This window comes from Oryctolagus cuniculus, chromosome 4, assembly GCF_051225735.1.
Source record: "Oryctolagus cuniculus isolate XC-2025 breed Fujian yellow rabbit chromosome 4, ASM5122573v1, whole genome shotgun sequence".
NCBI lineage: Eukaryota > Metazoa > Chordata > Mammalia > Lagomorpha > Leporidae > Oryctolagus > Oryctolagus cuniculus.
The window spans coordinates 487036-508152 of NC_142870.1; the positions used below are offsets into that span (position 1 = coordinate 487036).

Consider the following 21117-nt stretch of genomic DNA (forward strand, 5'->3'; position numbering starts at 1 on the left):
CTATGTCCTGCTGGGGGAAAAAGACCTCACTCTCACATTTATAGATGAAAACACATCATGTTGGGATCTGCTTCAAAATAACTGAGAGAAGGCCGACACCACAGCTCACTAAGCTAATCCTCCGCCTGCGGCTCTGGCACACCAGGTTCTAGTCCCGGTCGGGGTGCCGGATTCTGTCCTGCTTGCTCCTCTCTGCTGTGGCCCAGGAGTGCAGTGGAGGATGGCCCAAGTCCTTGGGCCCTGCACCCGCATGGGAGACCAGGAGGAAGTACCTGGCTCCTGGCTTCGGATCAGCGCAGCGCACGGGCCGTAGCGTGAACCAACGGAAGGAAGACCTTTCTGTCTCTCTCTCACTGTCTAACTCTGCCTGTCAAAAAAAATAAATAACTGAGAGAATGGGGCAGGGAGGGTGGCACTGATGTACTGATATTGCTAGGTAGTAAGAATGAAGGAGTTGACTAAATTATTTGATTTCTGATTATGTTGAAATTTTCTCCAACACAAAATAAAACAGGTAATGACATCAGCCAATCATGCAAGGGTTAATAATATAGATATCTTAGTGGCAAAGTAAATGGCTGACTTGCTGGAACAAACATATACTACTGCAGGAGAATACTCCAGTGCCAGTGTTGAGGCACAGAGGGTTAAGCTGTCACCTGTGACATCAGCACCCCATCTGGTTTTGCTAGTTCAAGTCCCAACTGCAGCACTTTCAATCCAGCTTCCCAATAATGCACCTGGAAAAAATGTCTGGGCCTCTGGGAACCATGTAGGATTTGGATAGAGTTCCTGGCTCCTAAATCCTGGCTTTAATCTGGACCAACCCCAGCTGTTGGGGCCATTTGGGGAGTGAATCAGTGAATGGAAGGGGTGTGTGTGTGTGTATGTGTCTCATTTTCTCTAATTCTTTAAGCAAGTCTTAAAAAATTTTTTTTAAATCTGGCCAGCACTGTGGTGTAGCGGGTAGAGCGACTGCCTGTGAGGGCAGCATCCCATACAGATGCTGGTTTCTGTCCTGGTTGCCCCACTTCAAATCTAGCTTCCTGCAAATGGCCTGAGAAAAGCAGCTGACGATGGCCCAAGTATTTGGACCCCTGTATCCACATGGGAGACCAGGATGAAGCTCCTGGCTTTGGCCTGGCCCAGCTCTAGCAATTTTGGTCATCTGGAGAGTAAACCAGCAGATGGAAGATCTCTCTCTCTACATATATATAACTCTTTCAAATAAATAAGTGAATCTTTAAAAATAAAATCTTTAATTTAAAAAAGAAAATACTCCAAAGATACTCCAGGAGCACCTAGACAGCAGTCACCACAGGAAGGCAAAGGTAGTGAGACAGGAACAAGTCACACACCCTGCACTCTAACAGCAAGATGGGCAGGAGAACTGCTCCCAGTTCTGGACCCAGCTGCTGCTGCTTTTTCTTAAGATTTTATTTATTTGAGAGAGAGCACTACAGAGAGAGAGAGAGAGGGGAGGAAAGGCAGAGAAAAAGGTCTTCCATCTGCTGGTTCACTCCCAAATGGCTGCAATGGCCTGAGCTGGGCTGATCTGAAGCCAGGCCATGCGGGTGCAGGGGCCCAAGCACTTGGGCCACTTCCACTGCTTTCTCAGGCTATAAACAGAGATCTCAATCAAAAGAGGAGCAGCTGGGACACAAACCCGTGCCTATATGGGACGCCAACACCACAAGTAGAGGCTTAGCCTACTACACCACAGTGCCAGCCCCTGGACCCAGCTTCTTTAGCAGGAACATGTGAACCTGTCCTGTGCCGACACAAATCACAACCACCAGGCCTGTACCTCCTCCATGAACGTCTCAAGGCAACAGCACCTCTACCTCCACCACAGCCTTCACATCACCCCCAGGCTCTCCACACCCCTCCATGAGCCAGCATCAATCACGCCCCAGCTGACCACATGTTGCAAGCCCATTCACAGGGTACCACACATGAAGGAGCTTGGCCCCCATCCCTATGTCTCCACTGAGCTGGAAAACTCAACCAACACAGAAACCTCCAGCCCCTTTTGTCGCTCCCCCTCTTCACGGAGGAACGACACAGGACCCTGCGCTGTTCTTTTGTCTGCTCGGCCCTCCCCAGGTTTGCTGCTGGTTCTTCCCGGGTTGGCTGCCGTCCCTCCACCTCCGTGGAGGGGCGGTTCCCCCTGCCACTTTCCCCACTTCCGCGGGGGAGCGGCACACTGCCGGCCGGCTTTCTCGGGGGCTGCTCAGATGTTATTCGGATGTTCCCCTTAGATGTTCCTGGTGCATGTTGTCTCTCTCCTCCTTTATAGTCCTCTTCCACCAATCCCAACTCTGCTACCCACACGCCGAGTACGCTGCTCTCCTCCAATCAGGAGCAGGATCAGCTCCTGCAGGTTACTGGTCGAACTGGAGGCAGCTGTGTAAAAGTTGTCTACTCCTCTCCCAGCGCCATATTGTGGGAGAGCAGATGCATAGAATAAGTCTTAATTCCAGTAACTTAGTCTAGTCCGAGTTGCTCCCCACACCCTTTGGCTTCTAGCTACCAGATGGCCTCTAGAACAGGTTGGCACACCTGATACCACAGAGCATCCTCTACTGGAAAGCAAGGCTGGGGTCCTGCCCTCCAGAGAAACCACAGGAGGGAGGCTGCCCGGCCCTTGGCACAGATGCCTGCTTCTGGGCTTGTCTCATTGGGCGAGCAGTACTACCACACCCTTGTACCCACAGAGCTGGTACCACTGTGGGAACTGCACCGCCTGGAATGCTCACCTGCACAACCTGCTCCAGCGGAGCTTGCGTCGCCTGGGACTCAGCCTGTTTTGCCGGCTCCTGCTGCTGTATCTTGGCCATGTGTGCATCTCCCAGCTCCTGCAGGGCAGCTTGGTGCTGGCGCTCCAGGAGCAGGACCTCAGCGCCCACCCTGTCCAGGGCTGCAACCCGCTCCTCCTCCAGCAGGTGCCTCTGATCACGCAGGGCCGCAGCCAGCTCCTCCTGCCGAGAGAGCATCCACAGGTGTCCACCCCCACACATGCCTCACATCACTCACCCCCAGACGCCTCACCGTTGCCTCTTCCCAATACACCTCACCATCACTCGTGCCCATACATGCCAACTCTGTGTGCAAGATGCTAAACATTCCATATGCTTTTCACAGTATGTTTTGCTACTAAAAAGCTAAGCCATGATCTAGAAAACATAGTCTTCATAGGTAATATGCATGTTTCTCCTTTCTAAATATTCTTTTGGAATGTCATTTTATTTACATCAAATGAACTAGGAACACCTGCAAGTTTAAATCCCCATATTGGGAACAGCTGCTATGCTTCGGGGCACCTGCTTGCTAGTGATCCTAGCTGGGCATGGAAAGAGACTGGAGCCACCTACTATGCACTGCAGCGTGGGGCCTCCAGATGTCAGACACCTCTAAGTCAACTGGACAGGTAACTGTTCCTTCCTCATCTCAGACACCTGCTCAGCCACCAGCTGAGCCCCAGAACAGGGAACAGAGGCTTGTCTGCACAGGCAGCCATCTGTGACCGGGAGGGCAGCCTGAGCAGGAAGTGCTCTCTTGAGACTTCAGACCACAGAAGAGAGGGTATCTGAAACACGAGGTGAAGCGCTCACAGCTATCAAAACACAGTTACTAAAAAAGCAGCAGAGGATGGTGCAGCTCTGGCCGCTGTGGCCAATTGTGGAGTGAACCATCGGATGGAAGACCTCTCTCTCTCTCTCTGCCTCTCCTCTCTCTGTGTAACTCTGACTTTCAAATAAATAAATAAATCTGCACCAATCCAAAACCAGGAGCCAGGAGCTTCTTCTGGGTCTCCCACACGGGTGCGGGGGCCCAAGGACTTAGGCCATCTTCCACTGCTTTCCCAGGCTATAGCAGAGAGCTGGATCGGAAGTGGAGCAGCCAGGACTCGAACCAGTGCCCATATGGGATGTCGACACTTCAGGCTAGGGTGTTAACCCGCTGCACCACAGCACTGGCCCCAGTAAATAAATCTTTTTTAAAAAAATCTTTAAGCAAATAAATAATAAAAAATAAACACATACACAGTTACCTTATCTCCTTCTATCTTAAACAGAGCTGAAGGGAACTGAAAATAAACTAGCAATCGCACCCACAATCGGCAGATGAGATCAGCTCCACTTACAAGACGTCTGTCGATGGCAATGGATACTTCCACTGGTATTTGTGCTTATTCAAGTCCAAGATTCCCTAATTTATGATTTGGAATATGTACTTCCTTTTAATTTTTATTTATTTAAAAGGCAGAGAGAGACAAACATGTCTGAAAGAGATCTTCTACTCACTGGTTCACTCCTCAAATGCCTACAATAGCCAGGAGTCAGAAACTAAATCTGGGTCTCCTACATGGGTGGCACAAAACCAACTACACCCCTCACTGCAGGAGTAGGCAGCACCTGTCCTAACGGCCCAGCATGCAAGGCTGCACCTGGGGCTAAACAGAGGAGACCAGTCCACAGGAAAAAATAAAGCAGCAGAGACTATAGTCAGGGCACAGCAGGTACAAAATACACACACGGGACAGATCAGGTCAGATAAACAAGTCTGAGTCTGAGCTACAGGGACTGCAGGCTCTCCAGATGGGCCCCAGCCCATAGCCACAGGGACTTCCCATAAAGTCCCCTTCACACAAAAATGGCATTTGCCAAAAGATCCTCTGCTCTTGAAATGTGACAAAAAAGTTTTAATTTCAGAAGATATCAACAGTAGAGAGACTGTGACTCCATGTACACATAGCAGAATCAATCCACTCCCTGCAGCCTCAGAGCCACATCTTAGCCAGCAGTCAGGTCGGCCTTCAAGCATGCTTCGGGGCCTGTGGGTCTGGCAGAGGTCTGTGCGCATTTCCGGACCAGAGGTCAAGGAGTGTGTAATCAAACAGTTCGCCAAACTCACTCCAAACAGCACTACACAACAACCAAGTCACCACGTGCATGCACACACTCACACCCACAGACGTACAACAACCAAGCCACCACACACACGTGCACACGTACAGAGACAATCGCTACGTGCAGGGCAACCGGGAGACAGCCGGGGAAGACGCCTCACCTGGTGCGCTCCCTGCAGCCTCGCGGCCAGGGCTCTCAGACTCTCCGCGTGGCCGGCACTCATCTCTGCCCTCAGGCTGTCCTTGGCCGACTGAAGCTCCGCATCGTGGTTCAGCCTGAGCTTCTCCAGCTCCTGAGTCAACAGCGTCTGGTGAGAAGAGTCCTTTTCCCGCAGCTGCTCCTCAAGGTCTGCTTGCAGAAGCTCGAGAGCCCGCCTGTGCTCAGCACGAATGGCCTGCACCTCAGACAGGTAGCAGGCCTCCAGCGAATCCAGGTTAGACAAATGTCTAGTCTCCAGAGCACTGATGTCAGCAGCGTGTTTGCCCTGCAGTTCCGCCACGCGCGCCTCCAGGCGCGCCCACTGCTCACTCTCCAGGGAAGCTGTCAACTCGCCCAGCTCGGCCCGGTGCCTGGTCTCCAGCTCCATCCTCAGGGACAGAAGCTGCTGCTGGTGCCTGTCTCGGAGGCACTGGAGCTCGTGGGCATGCTTCTCCTGGGCCTCCCGCAGGAAGGCAGCTTGCTCTGCAGTGAATTTCTCTGTCATCTCTCTACGTTCCTCTAAAAACCTGAGGCACCATTCAAAGTGAACACAGAGAGCAGCACGTGGTCAAATGGCATCAGCCCTCACTCTGACACCCTGCACCCTCCTCCCAAGAGAAACACTGCCTCAGGGTTCAGATCCTCCTTCCTTCTCTGCGACACAGTCCAAGATTCTAATACCAGAAGTAAGTAGGAGTGAAGTGCCATGTGAAGGAAGAAGTTCGGAGGTCACAGACTACGGGGGGACCCCAGTAGGACAGGCTGAACTGTTGGCTCACAACCACTGCCTGCCCAGAGGAAAGCAAAGGTGATCTCAGCTCCCGACGGGGAAGCACTGCTACCATATAGGAGCCAACAGGGCCATAAGGAGCAGTAAGAGGCCTGAGAGCTGCAGGTGGGCCAGAGGTCCAAACAACAGAGACGGGCATCTCAGAATCCCAAGAGGAACCAGGAAGGCACATGTTCCCCAGTGGGAACACAGCATGCATTACTGGTGTGCTTGAAAAGTCTACACAACTGGTGAGAACTATGACTACCTCCAAGTGTTAAGAGGCCATGCACAGCTCATCACACTTAACCTGCACCATAGGTGGGAGCATAGATATGCAGTCAAACACCTGGCCCACAATGATCCAACTCAAGCAGAACTCCTGCACCTCCCAGTGAGGCTGGGGTGGGGCACACAGACAGGAAGGGCAGAACCAAGGGCGGATGTAGCCATTGGACTGAACAGGCATCGAGGCTCACCAAAGAGGCTGATGCCAACATAGGCAATCAGCCAGGCACAGGATAAATCTGTTTAGAACTCCAGGAATTAAGGTTGTATTTCTAAGAAAATGTCTATTTTAGAAACCAATTTAGGTTAAAAAAAATTAGGAAGATTAGCTTCATGTCTCTAAATCTCACAAATGCAAACCACCAGGAAGAATGAAATAAAGCTGAGGAGAAGATACAAATAATCAAACAAGAGTTTTAAAAACAAGTAATAGGGCTGGTGCCGTGGTGCAGCGGGTTAACGCTCTGGCCTGAAGCGCCAGCATCCTATTTGGGCGCCAGTTCGAGACCTGGCTGCTCCACTTCCGAGCCAGCTCCCTGCTACGGCTTGGGAAAGCAGTAGAAGGTGGCCCAAGAGCTTGGGCCCCTGCACCCACGTGGGAGACCTGGAGGAAGCTCTTGGCTCCTGGCTTCTTCAGATCAGCACAGCTCTGCCCTTTGCGGCCAACTGGGGAGTGACCCATCGATGGAAGACATCTCTCTATACCTCTCCTCTCTCTGGGTAACTCTTTCATATAAATACATAAATCTTAAAAAAGAAAAAAAACAAGTAGAGTGAGATCGATGGTTCTGCTGCTGAAATTTCAAAGCCAGCAGAGAACAATGGAGATGTAGATGAGGCATGCACACCAACATCCACCACGGATGGCGCAGGGACGATCAGCAGGTCCTGTTAGGGGCCACAGAGCTGCCTGTACTGGTTTTAGGGTGAAAACTCAGAGCATCACACCGTGCTCCACCTTTCCCTCTGGGGCCTGCCTCTCACACTGTGCCGGGCCTCCTGGGGTGAGGTCTGCGCGGGAGCCTAAAGACAGCTCCACAGCACTCTGGCTGCTGCAACCGCACCACCTACCTGTTCTGGGCCAGCATCAGCTGGAGGGCGCAGTCCTCCTTCAGACGAGGCACGGTGCTCTCTCTGTCCTGGGCTGCAGGGAGCTCGCGGCCACACTGGCTACATGGCACAGCCTCATCCCCTGGGAGGAGCCCACACTCCAGCTGCCGCAGCCGGTCCTGCTGCTCCACCACTGACCTCTCCAGGGCCAGGATTTGGGCTGCCTGTTGATCCTGAAGACGCCTCATTTCAGCTTCTCGAAGCTCAAATGTTTTTATCATCAAGCGTTTCTCAGATTCGGCCTTTTCCTTCAGTTCAAGGAGCACCATTGTTAATTTCTCTTCAGCTTCTCTTTCCAGGCCCTCACTTGTAACTTTCCACTCTGCTTCTTTTTTTCTGAAATCCTGTTTCATTAGCTGAATCTTCTCTTTAGCTTTATTTAGTTCTTCCTCATGGTCTGCAACTAAATTATGTTTTACCTATATATGGTAAGTTTATTGAAGAGAAAGAAATTATTAAAGGAAAAGATTACTGAAGTAAGAACCCAAATCCATCTCTTCCGCACACGGGGGCACTATGCGAATAACAGAAATGGAAGGATCCTGAGGAGTGCTGAATGACAATGCTTTCCACATCGTGCACCTAGAACTGGTTTGCTTTTTATCTCTGGAGCTGGCAGGTCTGGACACAAACTAACACCTGAAAACACACACAATAGTGTAGCAAAGACGGGCTGGAGGCATTCTGCGTCGAGACTGAGACCAAATCCAGCCACGCTAACTCACGAGGCACCCTGTGTCTTAGGCCAAGTGCCCCACAGCAGAAAGGACAGCACCCTCTGCAGCAGCCGAAGACACATCCATGAGAAAAGCCACAGAGGAATGAGTTCCAGTCTCTGGTCTGTGCAATTTGTATGCCAGGACGTACAAAGAACTTGAGCAAAGATCAATAAACTAAACTAGTAACTTCAAAGGTAATTTTGTAAGAAAGGGAATTGAACAAGAAAGCTAAAGACTTAAAGTATGTTTAAAAAGGAAGAAAGTAGGTCAATAAACCACTGCACATCAACAACAAGAAACAAAACAAGGTATGTGGGACTGTCCTCCCTTCTTCACAAGTCAAGTCTGCCCCTCGCTCCTAGGGATGGCTGAGCAGCTAAACCATATAATGACAATAAACGCTGAATAAAATAGAAGAAATTACTGAAATCACAGGAGAGAACCAAAAGCAGGCAGAGCCTGGAGAAGCGGCTTGACTCTCAGAAGAAAGCAGCAGCACCGGCTCACTTCCCTCTGAGCAAGGTCCAACTCTGTCATGCACAGGAATTCCACCACCGTAGTTTCAACCAAAAGTGCAAAGTGAGGGGGAAGCCCTTAGGAATAAGAATACACCCTTCCCAAGCCAGAGGTTGGCCCCCTGGTCCATACTGGGGGCAGACTCCCACAACAGGCTAGCTAGGGCTAAAGGAACTGAACCAATGCCACACTGCAACCCAACCCAGAGGAGATGGTGTATGGTGTGTGAGTTCAGCCAGGTTAACTGCCTAGGGAAACAACAAACCAACACCAATACTCTTAAAGAAAATATAACACAGGGGCCGGCGCCGTGGCTCACTTGGTTAATCCTCCACCTGTGGCGCCAGCATCCCATATGGGCTCCAGGTTCTAGTCCCGGTTGCTCCTCTTCCAGTCCAGCTCTCTGCTGTGGCCTGGGAAAGCAGTGGAGGATGGCCCAAGTGCTTGGGCCCCTGCACCCACATGGGAGACCAGGAGGAAGCACCTGGCTCCTGGCTTCGGATCGGCGCAGCGCCGGACATAGCAGCCACTTGGGGGGTGAACCAACAGAAGGAAGACCTTTCTCTCTGTCTCTCTCTCTCACTGTCTACAACTCTACCTGCCAAAAAAAAAAAAAAAAAAAAAAAAAAAAAAAAGATGCCACCTGCAATGCCAGCACCCCGTATGGATGTCGGTTCAAATCCTGGCTGCTCCAGTTCCTATCTGGTAACCAGCTAACATGGCTGGGAAAGGCACCAGAAGATGGCTCAAGTCCCTGGGCCCTGCACTGCTATGAGAGACCCAAAAGAAGCTTTGGGTCAGCCTAGCTCCTGCCATTATGTCCATTTGGAGAAGATATCTCTTTTTCTCTCTCTCTGTTTTTCCCTCACCCTTCTCTCTCTGAACTCTGCCTTTTAAATAAGTAAATAAATCTCCTAAAAAAGCCAAGGGCAACAGGAATGGCAAGGGCAAGTCTATGCTCTTGACTTCCTTCAAACACCCATGACAGGTCCAAGTTGCTCTTACAACACTGATCAAACTATGGCGGTCACAGCATGGGTGGATAACAGCTGTGAAAACAAAGTGCAGAAAAGTGAGCATGCATCTCCCACAACCACAAGATCTTAGGGTTTACCTGAAAGTATACAATACTTCAAAATGCGTGTGGAAAATGGGAGTTAAAAGGTAAATTTATTTTGGTGCAAAAAAATTTAAATCCATGTAGTTTTTGCATAAACATATTTTTCATGAACATTTTGAAGATCCTTCATAACTTAACGGATACATTAAAATCAATTGTAGAAAAATTCAGGGGCTGGCACTGTGGTGTAGTGGGTAAAGCTGCTGCCTGCAGTGCCAGCATCCCATATGGGCGCCAGCACTTCTAATCCAGCTCTCTGTTAAGGCCTGGGAAAGCAGGAGAAGATGATCCAAATCCTTGTGCCACTGCACCTGCATGGGAGATCCGGAAGAAGCTCCTGGCTCCTGGCTCCTGGCATCAGATCAGCCCAGCTCGGGCCATTGCAGCCATTTGGGGACTGAACCAGCAGAGGGAAGACCTCTCTACCTCTCCCTCCCTCCCTCCCTCTCTCTCTCTCTCTCTCTTTCTCTCTCTGTGTAACTGTGACTTTCAAACAAATAAATAAATCTTTAAGAAAAATTCAAATAATCCAAAAGGGAAGAAAAAAGGAACAGAGGAATCCCTTTCCCCAAAAACAGAAAACAACAGTAAAAACAAACTTCTCAAAACATATGGCACATAAAAAAACTAACAACAGGGGGAGGTGTTTGGTGCAGCAGTTAAGATATTGCTAGGAACACCTACATTCTCTGTCTCTCTCTCTCTGTATCTCTGCCTTTCAAATAAGTAAATAAATGGTAAAAAAAATTTTAAAAAAAAAGCAAAGAAAAAACTATTAACAGACTCAGTGTTCCAATTAAAAGGGAGAGATTTGTCAGGATGGGTTTAATAATACCTTAACTACATGCTGTCCACTTAAAAATGAAAACTGCATTTAAAAGGTGCATCACTCAACAAAATGCCCATTAAGGCTAGAACCACCAGATTCACGAGAGCAGATTTCAGGACAAAGTATCACAGGAGAGAAAAAAAGGTATTTCAGAAAGGGTAAAGCTTTTAGGAACTACAATCATAAACATACAAAGTAAAACCTTCAAAATATTTAAGGCAAAATTAACAAAATTAAAGAGAGAGCCAGGCACATCCTTGTCCCAGCAAAAGAATAAAACAGTGGCCTGGGGAAAACACACTCTTGAGCGTGGCAGTCACACAGGAAACGTCTGTCTCAGTCAACAGTGCCTGAGGGCCTGCGGTGTGGCACGGTGGGTTAAGCCACTGTTTGCCACACCAGCATCCCATACCAGACTGCAGGTTTGAATCTCAGCAACTCCACTTCCAATCCAGCTCTCGGCTAATGTGCCTAAGAAAGCAGCAGATGATGGCACAAGTACTTGAGCACCTGCCATCCACATGGGAGACCTTGGATGGCGTTCCAGACTCAAGGCTTCTGCCTGGCCCAGCCCCAGTCATTGCAGCCATCTTGGGAACAGTCCAGGGATGAAAGAGTATTCTCAATCTCTCTCTCTCTCTTGCTCTGCCTTTCAAAAAATCAATATATTAAAAATAATAATAACAGTGCCTGAAAAGGCCATGCCCTGATCATTGCATATTGCCAGTGAGTTCACTGCTACCAACCTTCACGGCTGGCCACACATTCCAGAAGCTCTAATCTTGCCTGTATATCTTGCTCAAAATCCTCACCAAAGCCTCCGTTTAAAAAAATAACAGGGTGATTACAGTTGCAGTAGTAACTGCTCCCTGTGAAACTGTTTTGACAGAATGAAAACCCAAAAAGACATTCACAGGGAAGAACAAGGAATGAGAACAGTCACACACGACAATCAGGGAATACAATTCAGTCAAAATACGCATTATGGAAAGAAGCTCACTTTATTTCTATTATCCCAACCTTGATAAAATCTTAAATTGCACTTGCTGCAAAATGAAGCCCAGTAACAGCTGTGTGGACACGTGTGTCTGATCCTTCTATCAATGCCTGCAGGCTAAAGAGTATCTTTATCACACCTGCAAACGGCTGGCAAAGGAGACTGCATTTTCCATGCTGCACAGCTGTCACCAACAAGAGCCTGGAGAACTCAGAGGGCAGCGTAAGACATGGGATGAACAACGTCACAGGGAGCTAAGTGCTACAACTCAGTGTCTTATGCCCTTCCTGGGCCCTCGGAGGACACGGGGCAGCTGCTGAGAAAGAACTCTGCACTGGCACCAGCTCTCTGCTGTGGCCCGGGAGTGCAGTGGAGGATGGCCCAAGTCCTTGGGCCCTGCACCCCATGGGAGACCAGGAGAAGCACCTGGCTCCTGCCATTGGATCAGCGCGGTGCACCGGCCACGGCGGCCATTGGAGGGTGAACCAACGGCAAAAGGAAGACCTTTCTCTCTGTCTCTCTCTCTCACTGTCCACTCTGCCTGTCAAAAAATATAAATAAATAAATAAATGAAAGAAAGAAAGAAAGAAAGAAAGAAAGAAAGAAAGAAAGAAACAAACAAACAAACAAACTCACTCACTCACTCACTCTGCACTGGCTAGGATGGACTCCTGTGCTGATCGACAAAGCTCTCTCCAGTCATCACTTTCAGGAATCTGTGTGGACTGAAACCTTACAAATGTGACATGTGTGGTCTTGAGCTGTCCCTGGGCCTCGAGAGTGGGGTTTCTGGGACAGGAGGCGACTTGCTGAGGGGAGACATGAGTGGTCTGGAGCTGTCCCTGGGCCTCGAGAGTGGGGTCTCTGGGACAGGAGACCACTACTTACTTTCTCCAAGTCCTCCTTCAGGCGGACTTCGTGCTGCAGCTTCTCGTGTAAGTTCCGGTTTTCTATTTTCAAAAGTTCAATTTCTTCCTTGAGCTCAGTTTGAAGAAGACTAAGTTTAACCTTGTTCTCGGTTTCCAAACCCAGGACTCTGGTGGCCACATCCATGTCAACCTGCAGAGCCACATCATGCATAGTCTGGAGACAGACCCTAGCGTGTCCTGCAGGGGGCAAGGAAACAGGGAGGACGGTCACATGCAAGGCCCACATGTGACCTCTAAACGGATTCAGATAACAAGACACCTTGAACTTAAAGTTCCCTGTGAACTCCATGAGGGAGGCGGGCACGGCTCCCTCTGGAGTCCTGAGTCCTGAGCCAGTCCTGAGTCACAGGATACCCTTAGGTCTGCACAGCAACCACCTGGCCACCAAGGCTCTCCTGTCAGGTCACATGCCAGGGTGAGCCTTGGGTATTTTCTTGGATGGAAGCAGACGCCTGTTCTTCAAGGCCCTCAGATCAGATCCCTGTGGAGGTTCTGGTCCCAGTTCCCCATGCTGGTTCTAGGAACCAGTGCATCCAAGCCCCTGCGCCCCCAGGCCCATGTCTTCCCCTGCAGAAGAGGACAATGAGCTGAGTCACAAGGAGGGGTGTCTGAGCACCAGCAGTGCCCAAAGACAAAGATATGTCCTGCGTTACCATGGGACGTCCCTGGTGAGGAAGGACAAAGGCAATGATGGGCAGGTGCTGTGTGGAGGACCCTCGCTCCTGGGAGGGGCCATGCTTCTCTCAGTCCACCCCATCCAGCTCCAAGTAAGCTCTCGGCAAAAGACAGGCTTCTCACACCACAGCACCCCAGTGGGGGTCTGGTCCCCCCGACTCTCTCAAGGTAGGAACCTCAACCTCATCTCCTCCCCTGCACCACAGGATACCCAGCTTTCCCACTGCAGGGCCGTACTTGAGGAGAAGAGCATGCCTCCAGGCAGCACACGGCCACCCACGGCGGCCCATCCACTTCTAGGTCCACACTGTACACCTGGGAGGTCTGTCCTGTCTATCTCACTGCCCATGACTACCCCAGGGCCCCAGAGATGGTCCCAGCATCAGTCTGACTAGCTGTGACCATCAGGCGGGGCCTGATCTGGCCACCTGGGCCTGCCAGGAGCACAGCAGGATCCTAGAAGAGTCTCCCACCGGCCCACATGACACATGTCCTCCCTCGAGGGTCCCCACTTGCCAGGCAATGCCTGTCAACTCAGAGCTGCCACCCAGGTCAGACCTGCCCCAACACATGGGCTCCTGACCGACCACAGACAGGATGCACATGTACTCAGCTGCCAGCACTGGCCCAGCAGATGAAGTCACAGCACTGAGGGGAGCTGGCCAGAGCTACAACACTCACCTTGGCTGTCCTCCTTGGCAGGCGCTGCTCTGAGCAGCTCAAGCTCGTGACACTGCTCCTCCTGCTCCAGTTCCTCAGTGTCCTCCTCCCGCTGCAGGTGCAGGGGAGAACTCAACGTCGCTGATTCGCGCCTGCAGCTTTCTTCCAACCTCACGTGTAACCGTGTCAGGTTGTCCTGTAGAATAAGGACACAGAACATGTCAAAGAGCCCATCACTGCCCAGAAGGCACGTTCTGCTGAACTCCGAGAACACCACATTCACTGTGTCTACCATCTCCGGAGGTCCTCCACCCTCACGTCCACACTGGACCACAGAGTGCACGTGGTGCTGAGGTCAGGGTGCTGCTCTGTGACAGCCTCCCTGATCCCACGCAGCAAAGGCCACATGCTCCTCCTTGTGTCCCGTGGCAGAAGCTTCCTCCTGTGTCTGTAATACCCAAGGCACTCCCTGGCTGGTGTCCACACCCATGGCCTGTGCTGTCCACACCTTGGCCTTGGCTTCAGCACCTCCTCTTCCACTCTCAGGGTCACTGTCCCTCCCTCCCAGGGCCTGGTGCAGCCCACCTCACATCTCAGGTCTGGGGCTTTCTCCTAAACTCCAAGCACCTATGACCTGCTACTCACTAACAGGTGTGTCCTTGTCATACACACACACAGCACTCAGGTGGTTGGCTCCCTCAGGCCAAGACAGCACACAGGGGAGGTGACCAGCTCCGTCATAGCACCCATCCCTCTAGTGGGAGCCTGCTGGGCAGATAGCTCTGCCATGTCCTCCAAACCTCCTGTGCATGGGATCCTGCAATTTTGTCTACTTCTCAGAGTCTGCCCCCACCCAGTGCCTTCCTGACAGCCTCCCACAGGCCAAGTGCCTCAGCCCACAGGACCCAGGACCACTGTGGGAGCCCCAGCACTGACACCGATGGCCTTTAGGTTCTCCCCTGCTGTTTCAAGCCACTGCGGCCCTTCCTCCCTCCCCTGCAGCATCTTTCTCCCTCTGAGTTTCCACTTCAGAGCCTGACACCGGCTTGCCTGCAGTGACCAGGACATGACCCATCTCCCCACAAAGCAGGGTCTCAGCCTCAGGAGTAGGACCCTGGGTGTACATTGCAGAATGAATGAATGATGAGTGATGGACTCTTCCTGCTGCTCTTTAAACAGACCCATGAAGCCCCAGCACGAGTCCCAACAGCCTTCACACAGGCTCCCATTTGGCCCAACACTGTCCTTCACATCGAGATTAAAGGTTTGACATGGTCACAAGAATGCTTGACACGTAAAATAGCACGCAATGTAATAATAAGCAAACAGAGCCAAAGGCAAGCGGAGCAGTGGTGAGGCAGCACCAGATCGCAGGCCCCACCCATAAGAAAATGAGGTCACGGGGCTGGCATTGTGGTGTAGTGGGCTAAGCCACCACCTACCACACAGGCATACCATATGGGCACCGGCTCATATCCCAGCTGCTCAACTTCTGATCCAGCTCCCTGCTAATGGCCTGGGAAAGCAGTGGAAGATGGCCCCAAGTGTTTGGGCCCCTGCAGCCACGTGGGAGCTCCTGGCTTCAGCCTGGCCCAGTCCTGGCTATTGCAGCCCTCTGGGGAGTAAGCCCAACAAATGGAAGAGCTCCCTCCCTCCCTCTATAACTCTTTCAAATAAATAAATCTTACAAAAAAAATTGAGGTCAGGTCCAACAAGCAAAATCTGAAAATGACCCAGACCTGAGAGCCACACAGACCAGAGAGAAAAGGCAAACACCACATTGTAGAAGGGGCAAACGCACGGCACGCGGTTACCACAAAGAAACAATGGTGCAGAGGCAGGTGAAGACACTCATTCTTTGCAATCATCAGACACATAACTCCAAAGAGAGGCTGGCACCCACCAGACAAGTGCCCAAGCCCACATGGCATCCAGCCAGGAAGGACACCTGGGTCTGTTGAAATTTTTAATACACACAGGCAAATTTCTGATTAAACCACACACAATGCATCACTGCGATCTACTCACCTTCCTGAAATACAGTTAAAATTACAGAAAAAAAGAGATTTAACTGGTAAACCAAAGAGGATAAGAAACAGAAAAAAGAGGCTGCCAACAAACCAATGGCAGCCAGTTTCAGGAAGACAGGAAGTAGAGGCCACCGAAACCTCCAGGCTCACAGAGGGAAGGAGCAGGCTCCAGATGCTGAGGGAGACCAGGAGTGAAGCAAGTTGGGCTCCAGGGAGAAAACTGGGAGGTGGACACCACACTCAGTGCCAGCACAGACCAGGAGACACTGGGTACAGCAGCAGCAGTGGGGAGCCACGCACCCTCCTGACCATCTATCCTCGGGTGCCAGCAGTCTGCAGCAGCTCCCAGCAGAAGACTAGAAGAGCCGTCTCTGGAGAAAACCACTAGCCCTGGGAAGGAGGCCAGCACCTGCAGGCAGCAGGTGGGGACAGCTGTGATACCCCCAGAGAAAAATGGAGCTTCACACGCAATGTGAAAGCACACAGCCATACTCACCAACCCACCTACAACACCAGACACACAGACCCAGACAGCCAACAGCGGAACGATCATATTGTGTCCCCATCAGCATGGGACATGAGGAAGGAAGACAGCAAAGCAAGCCTCCAGGAACCGAAAATGGCTGGGGCGAGGAACACAGCTGAAGAATTCACAGGGAAGAGAGAGAACCTCCCAGCCAGAACACAGAGCCAGAGGAGACGTCTGGTAAGAGGCAGACACTGGAGACTACGGCTGTTTTCACACTGGAGCTCAAGCATGGCTGCCACAGTGGCCCGGGACAAGGCAGGAAAAGCTGCTCCAAGTACATGAAGGCCAGCAGAGGAGGAGCCTGAGACCCAAGACTCACTCTAACCTCAGGACGGACATGAAGGCCAGCGAGGAAGGAGCCTGAGACCCAAGACTCACTCTAACCTCAGGACGGACATGAAGGCCAGCGAGGAAGGAGCCTGAGACCCAAGACTCACTCTAACCTCAGGACGAAAAGTGGGCACACATGGCCACGGCTCAGCTCCACAGCATGAGAAGGGCACAGGTGGCACTGGAGGGAGGGTCGAGGAGGGCAGGGCAGCTCTGCAACAGCACGGGGTAAGAGCATTGGAAAGAACCACTCTCGGCAAGCACGGGTGAAGCCAGGTCTCTGGTGAGGGCCCAGCCTGGGCTGCTCAGTCACCCGCTCCAAGTCAGCTCAGGGAAAAGCTGCGAGCAAGCCAGGGAGGAGACCAGACACTTGCTCCTCAAGCAGCGGGCGCAGGGCTGGCAGGAGAGGACAGCACCCTGGGAGTGAAACTGCAGGGTGATCCCAGGACACCCAGAGCACAAGACAGAACAGTGCAGAAGGCAGTACCATTAAAACAGACCACACATTGACAAGGAGGCTGAGCACTAAGAAAACCCAAAGATGACACGTGAGGAACCCCCAAATGTGCATGGTGGAAGGGCAGCCATAAGTACAAGGGAGAAAGTAGAACTCAGTGTTCCAGAGACATGGCAAAGTGGTGCGGCCCACAGCGGCTGCAGATCACCTGCCACAGGCTGACTGTGCCTCTCAAATGTACGAACTGAAGCCCTAACCCCAAGGACCTCAGAATGTGACTGCATTTTGGTACAGTGTCTTTAACAATGTAAACAAGGTAAACTGAGGTTACTAGGGTGGGTCCTGCCCCAAGCTGTGTGTTATGAGAAAAGGAAATAAGAGCACAGGCACACACGGAGGGCCCTGCCTCCAGATTCTGAGCAATCTCGTGTCCGCTCCTGAAGCCAGTGTGTTACCCCGTCTAAGTCCTTTGTCAAGGCAGCCCTGGAGCAGCCACAGGAGGCAAAGGGCCTGTGTGAGAAGGTGAGCCACCTGCATGCACTGTGTCAGGGGCTCAACAGCCATGTGTGCTGATGCGAACAGCCACTGCACTGGCCACACACATCCGGAACATCCCATCATCCAATTCAGTTTTATAGGGAACTTTCCACAGAGGTGAAATAGACAGAAACTGATAGCATAGAAGCAATTCAAGAAGAAACACAGCTGGAGCCGGCACTATGGCATAGTAGGCTAAGCCTTCACCTGTGGCACCAGCCTCTCAAATGGGTGCCAGTTTGTATCCCAGCTGCTCCTCTTCCAATCCAGTTCTCTGCACTTTCTCTGGGAAAGCAGGAGGAGATGGCCCAAGTGCTTGGGCCCCCGCACCCACGTAGGAGACCCGAAGGAAGTTCCTGGCTCTTGGCTTCAGACTAGCCCAGCTCTGGCCATTGCGGCCATTTCGAGAGTGAGCCAACAGAACAAAGACTTTTCTGTCTGCAACTCTACCTCTCAAATAAATAAAATCCTTTCCAAAAATTAAAATAAAAAAAATAAAGAAGAAACACAAGGCCAGCACTGTGGCATGGCAGGTTAAGTCACAGACTGCTGGGGCCAGTGTTGTAGCATAACAGGTAAAGCCACCACCTGCAGTGACAGCATCCCATATGGACGCAGGTTCGAGTCCCGGCAGCTGCACCTCCGATCCAGCTCTCTGCTATGGCCTGGGAAAGCAGTAGAAGATGGCCCAAGTCCTTGAGCCCCTGCACCAACGTGGGAGACCTGAAAGAAGCTCCTGGCTCCTGATTGGCGCAGCTCTGGCCATTGAAGACAATTAGGGTGTGAACCAGCGGATAGAAGATCTCTTTCTCTCTTTCTGCCTCTCCTTCTCTCTCTGTATAACTCTGACTTTCAAATAAATAAGTAAATCTTTAAAAAAAAAAAAAATTACAGGGGATGGCACTGTGGCGTAACGGGTAAATCCGCCACCTACAGTGCCAGCATCCCATATGGCACCAGTTCGAGTCCCAGCTCTCTGCTTCCGATCCAGCTTCCTGCCATGGCCTGGGAAAGCAGTAGAAGATGGCCCAAGTCCTTGGGCCCCTGAACCTGCCTGGGAGACCTGGAAGAAGCTCCTGGCTCCTAGCTTCAGATCCGCACAGCTACGGCCATTGCATCCAACTGGGGAGTGAACCAGCAGATGGCAGACCTGTCTGTCTGTCTGTCTGTCTGTCTCTCTCTCTCTCTCTCTGAACCTCTGACTTTCAAATAAACAATAAAATAAATCTTTAAAAAAATTTTAAATTAAAAAAAAAGTAAAAAAAAAAAAAAATCACAACTTACAACACCAGCATCCCATATCACAGTGCCCTGCTTCTCAAGTAAAGATATTTTAGAAAAGAAAAAACACAAATACGATGAAAAAATACTCAGTGTGTGAAGCAGAAAAAAATAATCCACAATTTCACTCTCTTCAAACTGTCAGAGTGGAGTTCAACAACATAGAGGCTGGGAGGACACAGGGCAAGAGGAGGGTGCCTGGGACAGAAGCATGGACTCCAGCAAAGCTTCTCTTCCGTGTCGGGTCCTTGTAGAAAACACATCAGCAGAGACAAGTGCAGGACACATGACATCATGGGGTACCCTGACCAACAGGAGCAGGCCCTCCTCTACCTGCTATGTCAGGAGGTATCAGAGAAAGGGTAGAAACTCAGATTTTTATTTTTTTTTTATTTTTATTTTTTTGACAGGCAGAGTGGACAGTGAGAAAGACAGAAAGAAAGGTCTTCCTTTGCCGTTGGTTCACCCTCCAATGGCTGCTGCGCTGCTGCGCTGCGACCGGCGCACGGCGCTGATCCGAAGCCAGCAGCCAGGTGCTTCTCCTGGTTTCCCATGCGGGTGCAGGGCCCAAGGATCTGGGCCATCCTCCACTGCCTTCCTGGGCCACAGCAGAGAGCTGGCCTGGAAGAGGAGCAACCAGGACAGAATCTGGCGCCTGGACCAGGACTAGAACCCGGGGTGCCGGTGCCGCAGGTGGAGGATTAGCCTAGTGAGCCGCGGCGCCGGCCGAAACTCAGATTTTATGATATGAGATACAAAATTCTAATTAAAGGAGGAAACTCAGGTTTTTCTCAGTGACTAAAGAAAAACACTGGCCCATTACCATATCATGTCCAGGTTGAAGGTAAAGTTGATCCAGGTGATCTTTTCTTTCGTCTTCAGACATCTCTTCGAAAAACACACAGGATGAACTAAGAGAGAAAACATGTCTTAAAAAAAAAAATTACATACACAGGTCAGCAGATTAAGCTGCCCCTCACCAGCCGAGCATCCCATGAGAACCAGCTTAAATTCCAGCTGTTCAATTTCCAGCTCACCTTCCTGCTAACGTGCCTGGGAAGGCAGCAGAAGATGGCCAAAGTACTGGGGACCCTGTTACTCACATAGGAGACATGGATGGAGTTCCTGGCTCCTGGCTTCTGCCTGGCCTACACCTAAGTTTTGTGGCCATCTGGGGAATGAGCCAGCAGAAAGAAGATCTCCCTCCTCCTCCCTCCGTGTTGTTCTGCATTTTAAATATATCAATCTTAAAAAAAAAAAAAAGAGCATTATACATGTCCCTTTCCTACCTGCACTCCACACTCCCTGGGGACTAGCAACACAGAGCAGAGGCCCCTTCCTACTGCCTCCATGTCAAGGCCGGGACACAGCTGGGGTGGGCGTTCAGGCTACACCACAGCACAGGGACTTGGCCTGGACGACAGGCCATCCACCAGGCACCCGCACAGCTGGCCACACACCACTGACTCCACAAAAACACGTGAGTATAGTGTTAGTCATCATGCTTTTTTGAGTCCTGACCACAGAATGTGTTTTAAAATTGGTCTCCACAGTGGCATGTAATCACAATCAAAACTAGGTCTGAAGCCAGCAAAGGTTCTTATATCTTAGAAATATATGAAAGATGAAAAATGCTCCATATACCTGATTTCCACAGATTCCAGAGGAAAATCTTCCTTCACTTCCTGCAGCCGTTGCTGTAACAAGGTAAGATCTTCTTGATAAGTTTTTTCAGCATCCCTTAATTTCTTCTCAAAATAAATCCTCAGTTGCTCCATTTCAGACTCATACTCGGTTTTCTGCCGCTGCTGCTCCTGTGCAAAGCCTTGCTTCAGGTGTTCCAGTTCCTCCACATGGGCTGCATGCACCAAGAGCTGCTCAGGGAACTCTGCTGGAAGCAAACACAGTCATCTTAAAATGAGACACTTGGGCATAGCGGGTAAAGCTGCTGCCTGCAGTGCTAGCATCCCATATGGGCGCCGGTTCAAGTCCCGGCTGCCCCACTTCCCATCCAGCTCTCTGCTACGGCCTGGGAAGGCAGTAGAGGATGGCCCAAGTTCTTGGGCCCCTGCACCCATGTGGGAGACCTGGAAGCAGTTCCTGGCTTGTGGCTTCAGATGGGCTCAGCTCCAGCCAATGCAGCCATTTTGGGGAATGAACCAGTGGATGGAAGACCTTTCTGTCTCTTAACTCTGCCTCTCAAATACATAAAATCTTTTAAAAAAAAAAC

The 21117-nt window shown here is 51.0% G+C and overlaps 1 protein-coding gene across 16 annotated transcripts in view; it reads right to left on the reverse strand.

Annotated features, from left to right (window-relative positions):
- The window catches only part of PCNT (pericentrin), a 160909-nt gene that overhangs the window by 99205 nt on the left and 40587 nt on the right, over positions 1–21117 (reverse strand). For 11 of the 16 annotated variants that reach the window (XR_016232182.1, XR_016232183.1, XM_089330404.1 and 8 more), the window contains exons 10-16: positions 20532–20778; positions 19711–19798; positions 13745–13919; positions 12348–12565; positions 7240–7697; positions 5074–5638; positions 2760–2981 (exon numbers count right to left, since the gene is read on the reverse strand). Coding sequence is in view for 14 of the 16 variants with exons in the window: in XM_089330404.1 (XP_089186530.1) it covers positions 2760–2981; positions 5074–5638; positions 7240–7697; positions 12348–12565; positions 13745–13919; positions 19711–19798; positions 20532–20778 (1973 nt within the window). In the remaining 2 variants the exon portion in view is untranslated. Of the gene's footprint in view, positions 1–2759; positions 2982–5073; positions 5639–7239; positions 7698–12347; positions 12566–13744; positions 13920–19710; positions 19799–20176; positions 20351–20531; positions 20779–21117 lie in introns of those variants that run through there. The other 5 variants (XM_089330409.1, XM_089330407.1, XM_008267246.5 and 2 more) reach the window with 4 other exon arrangements.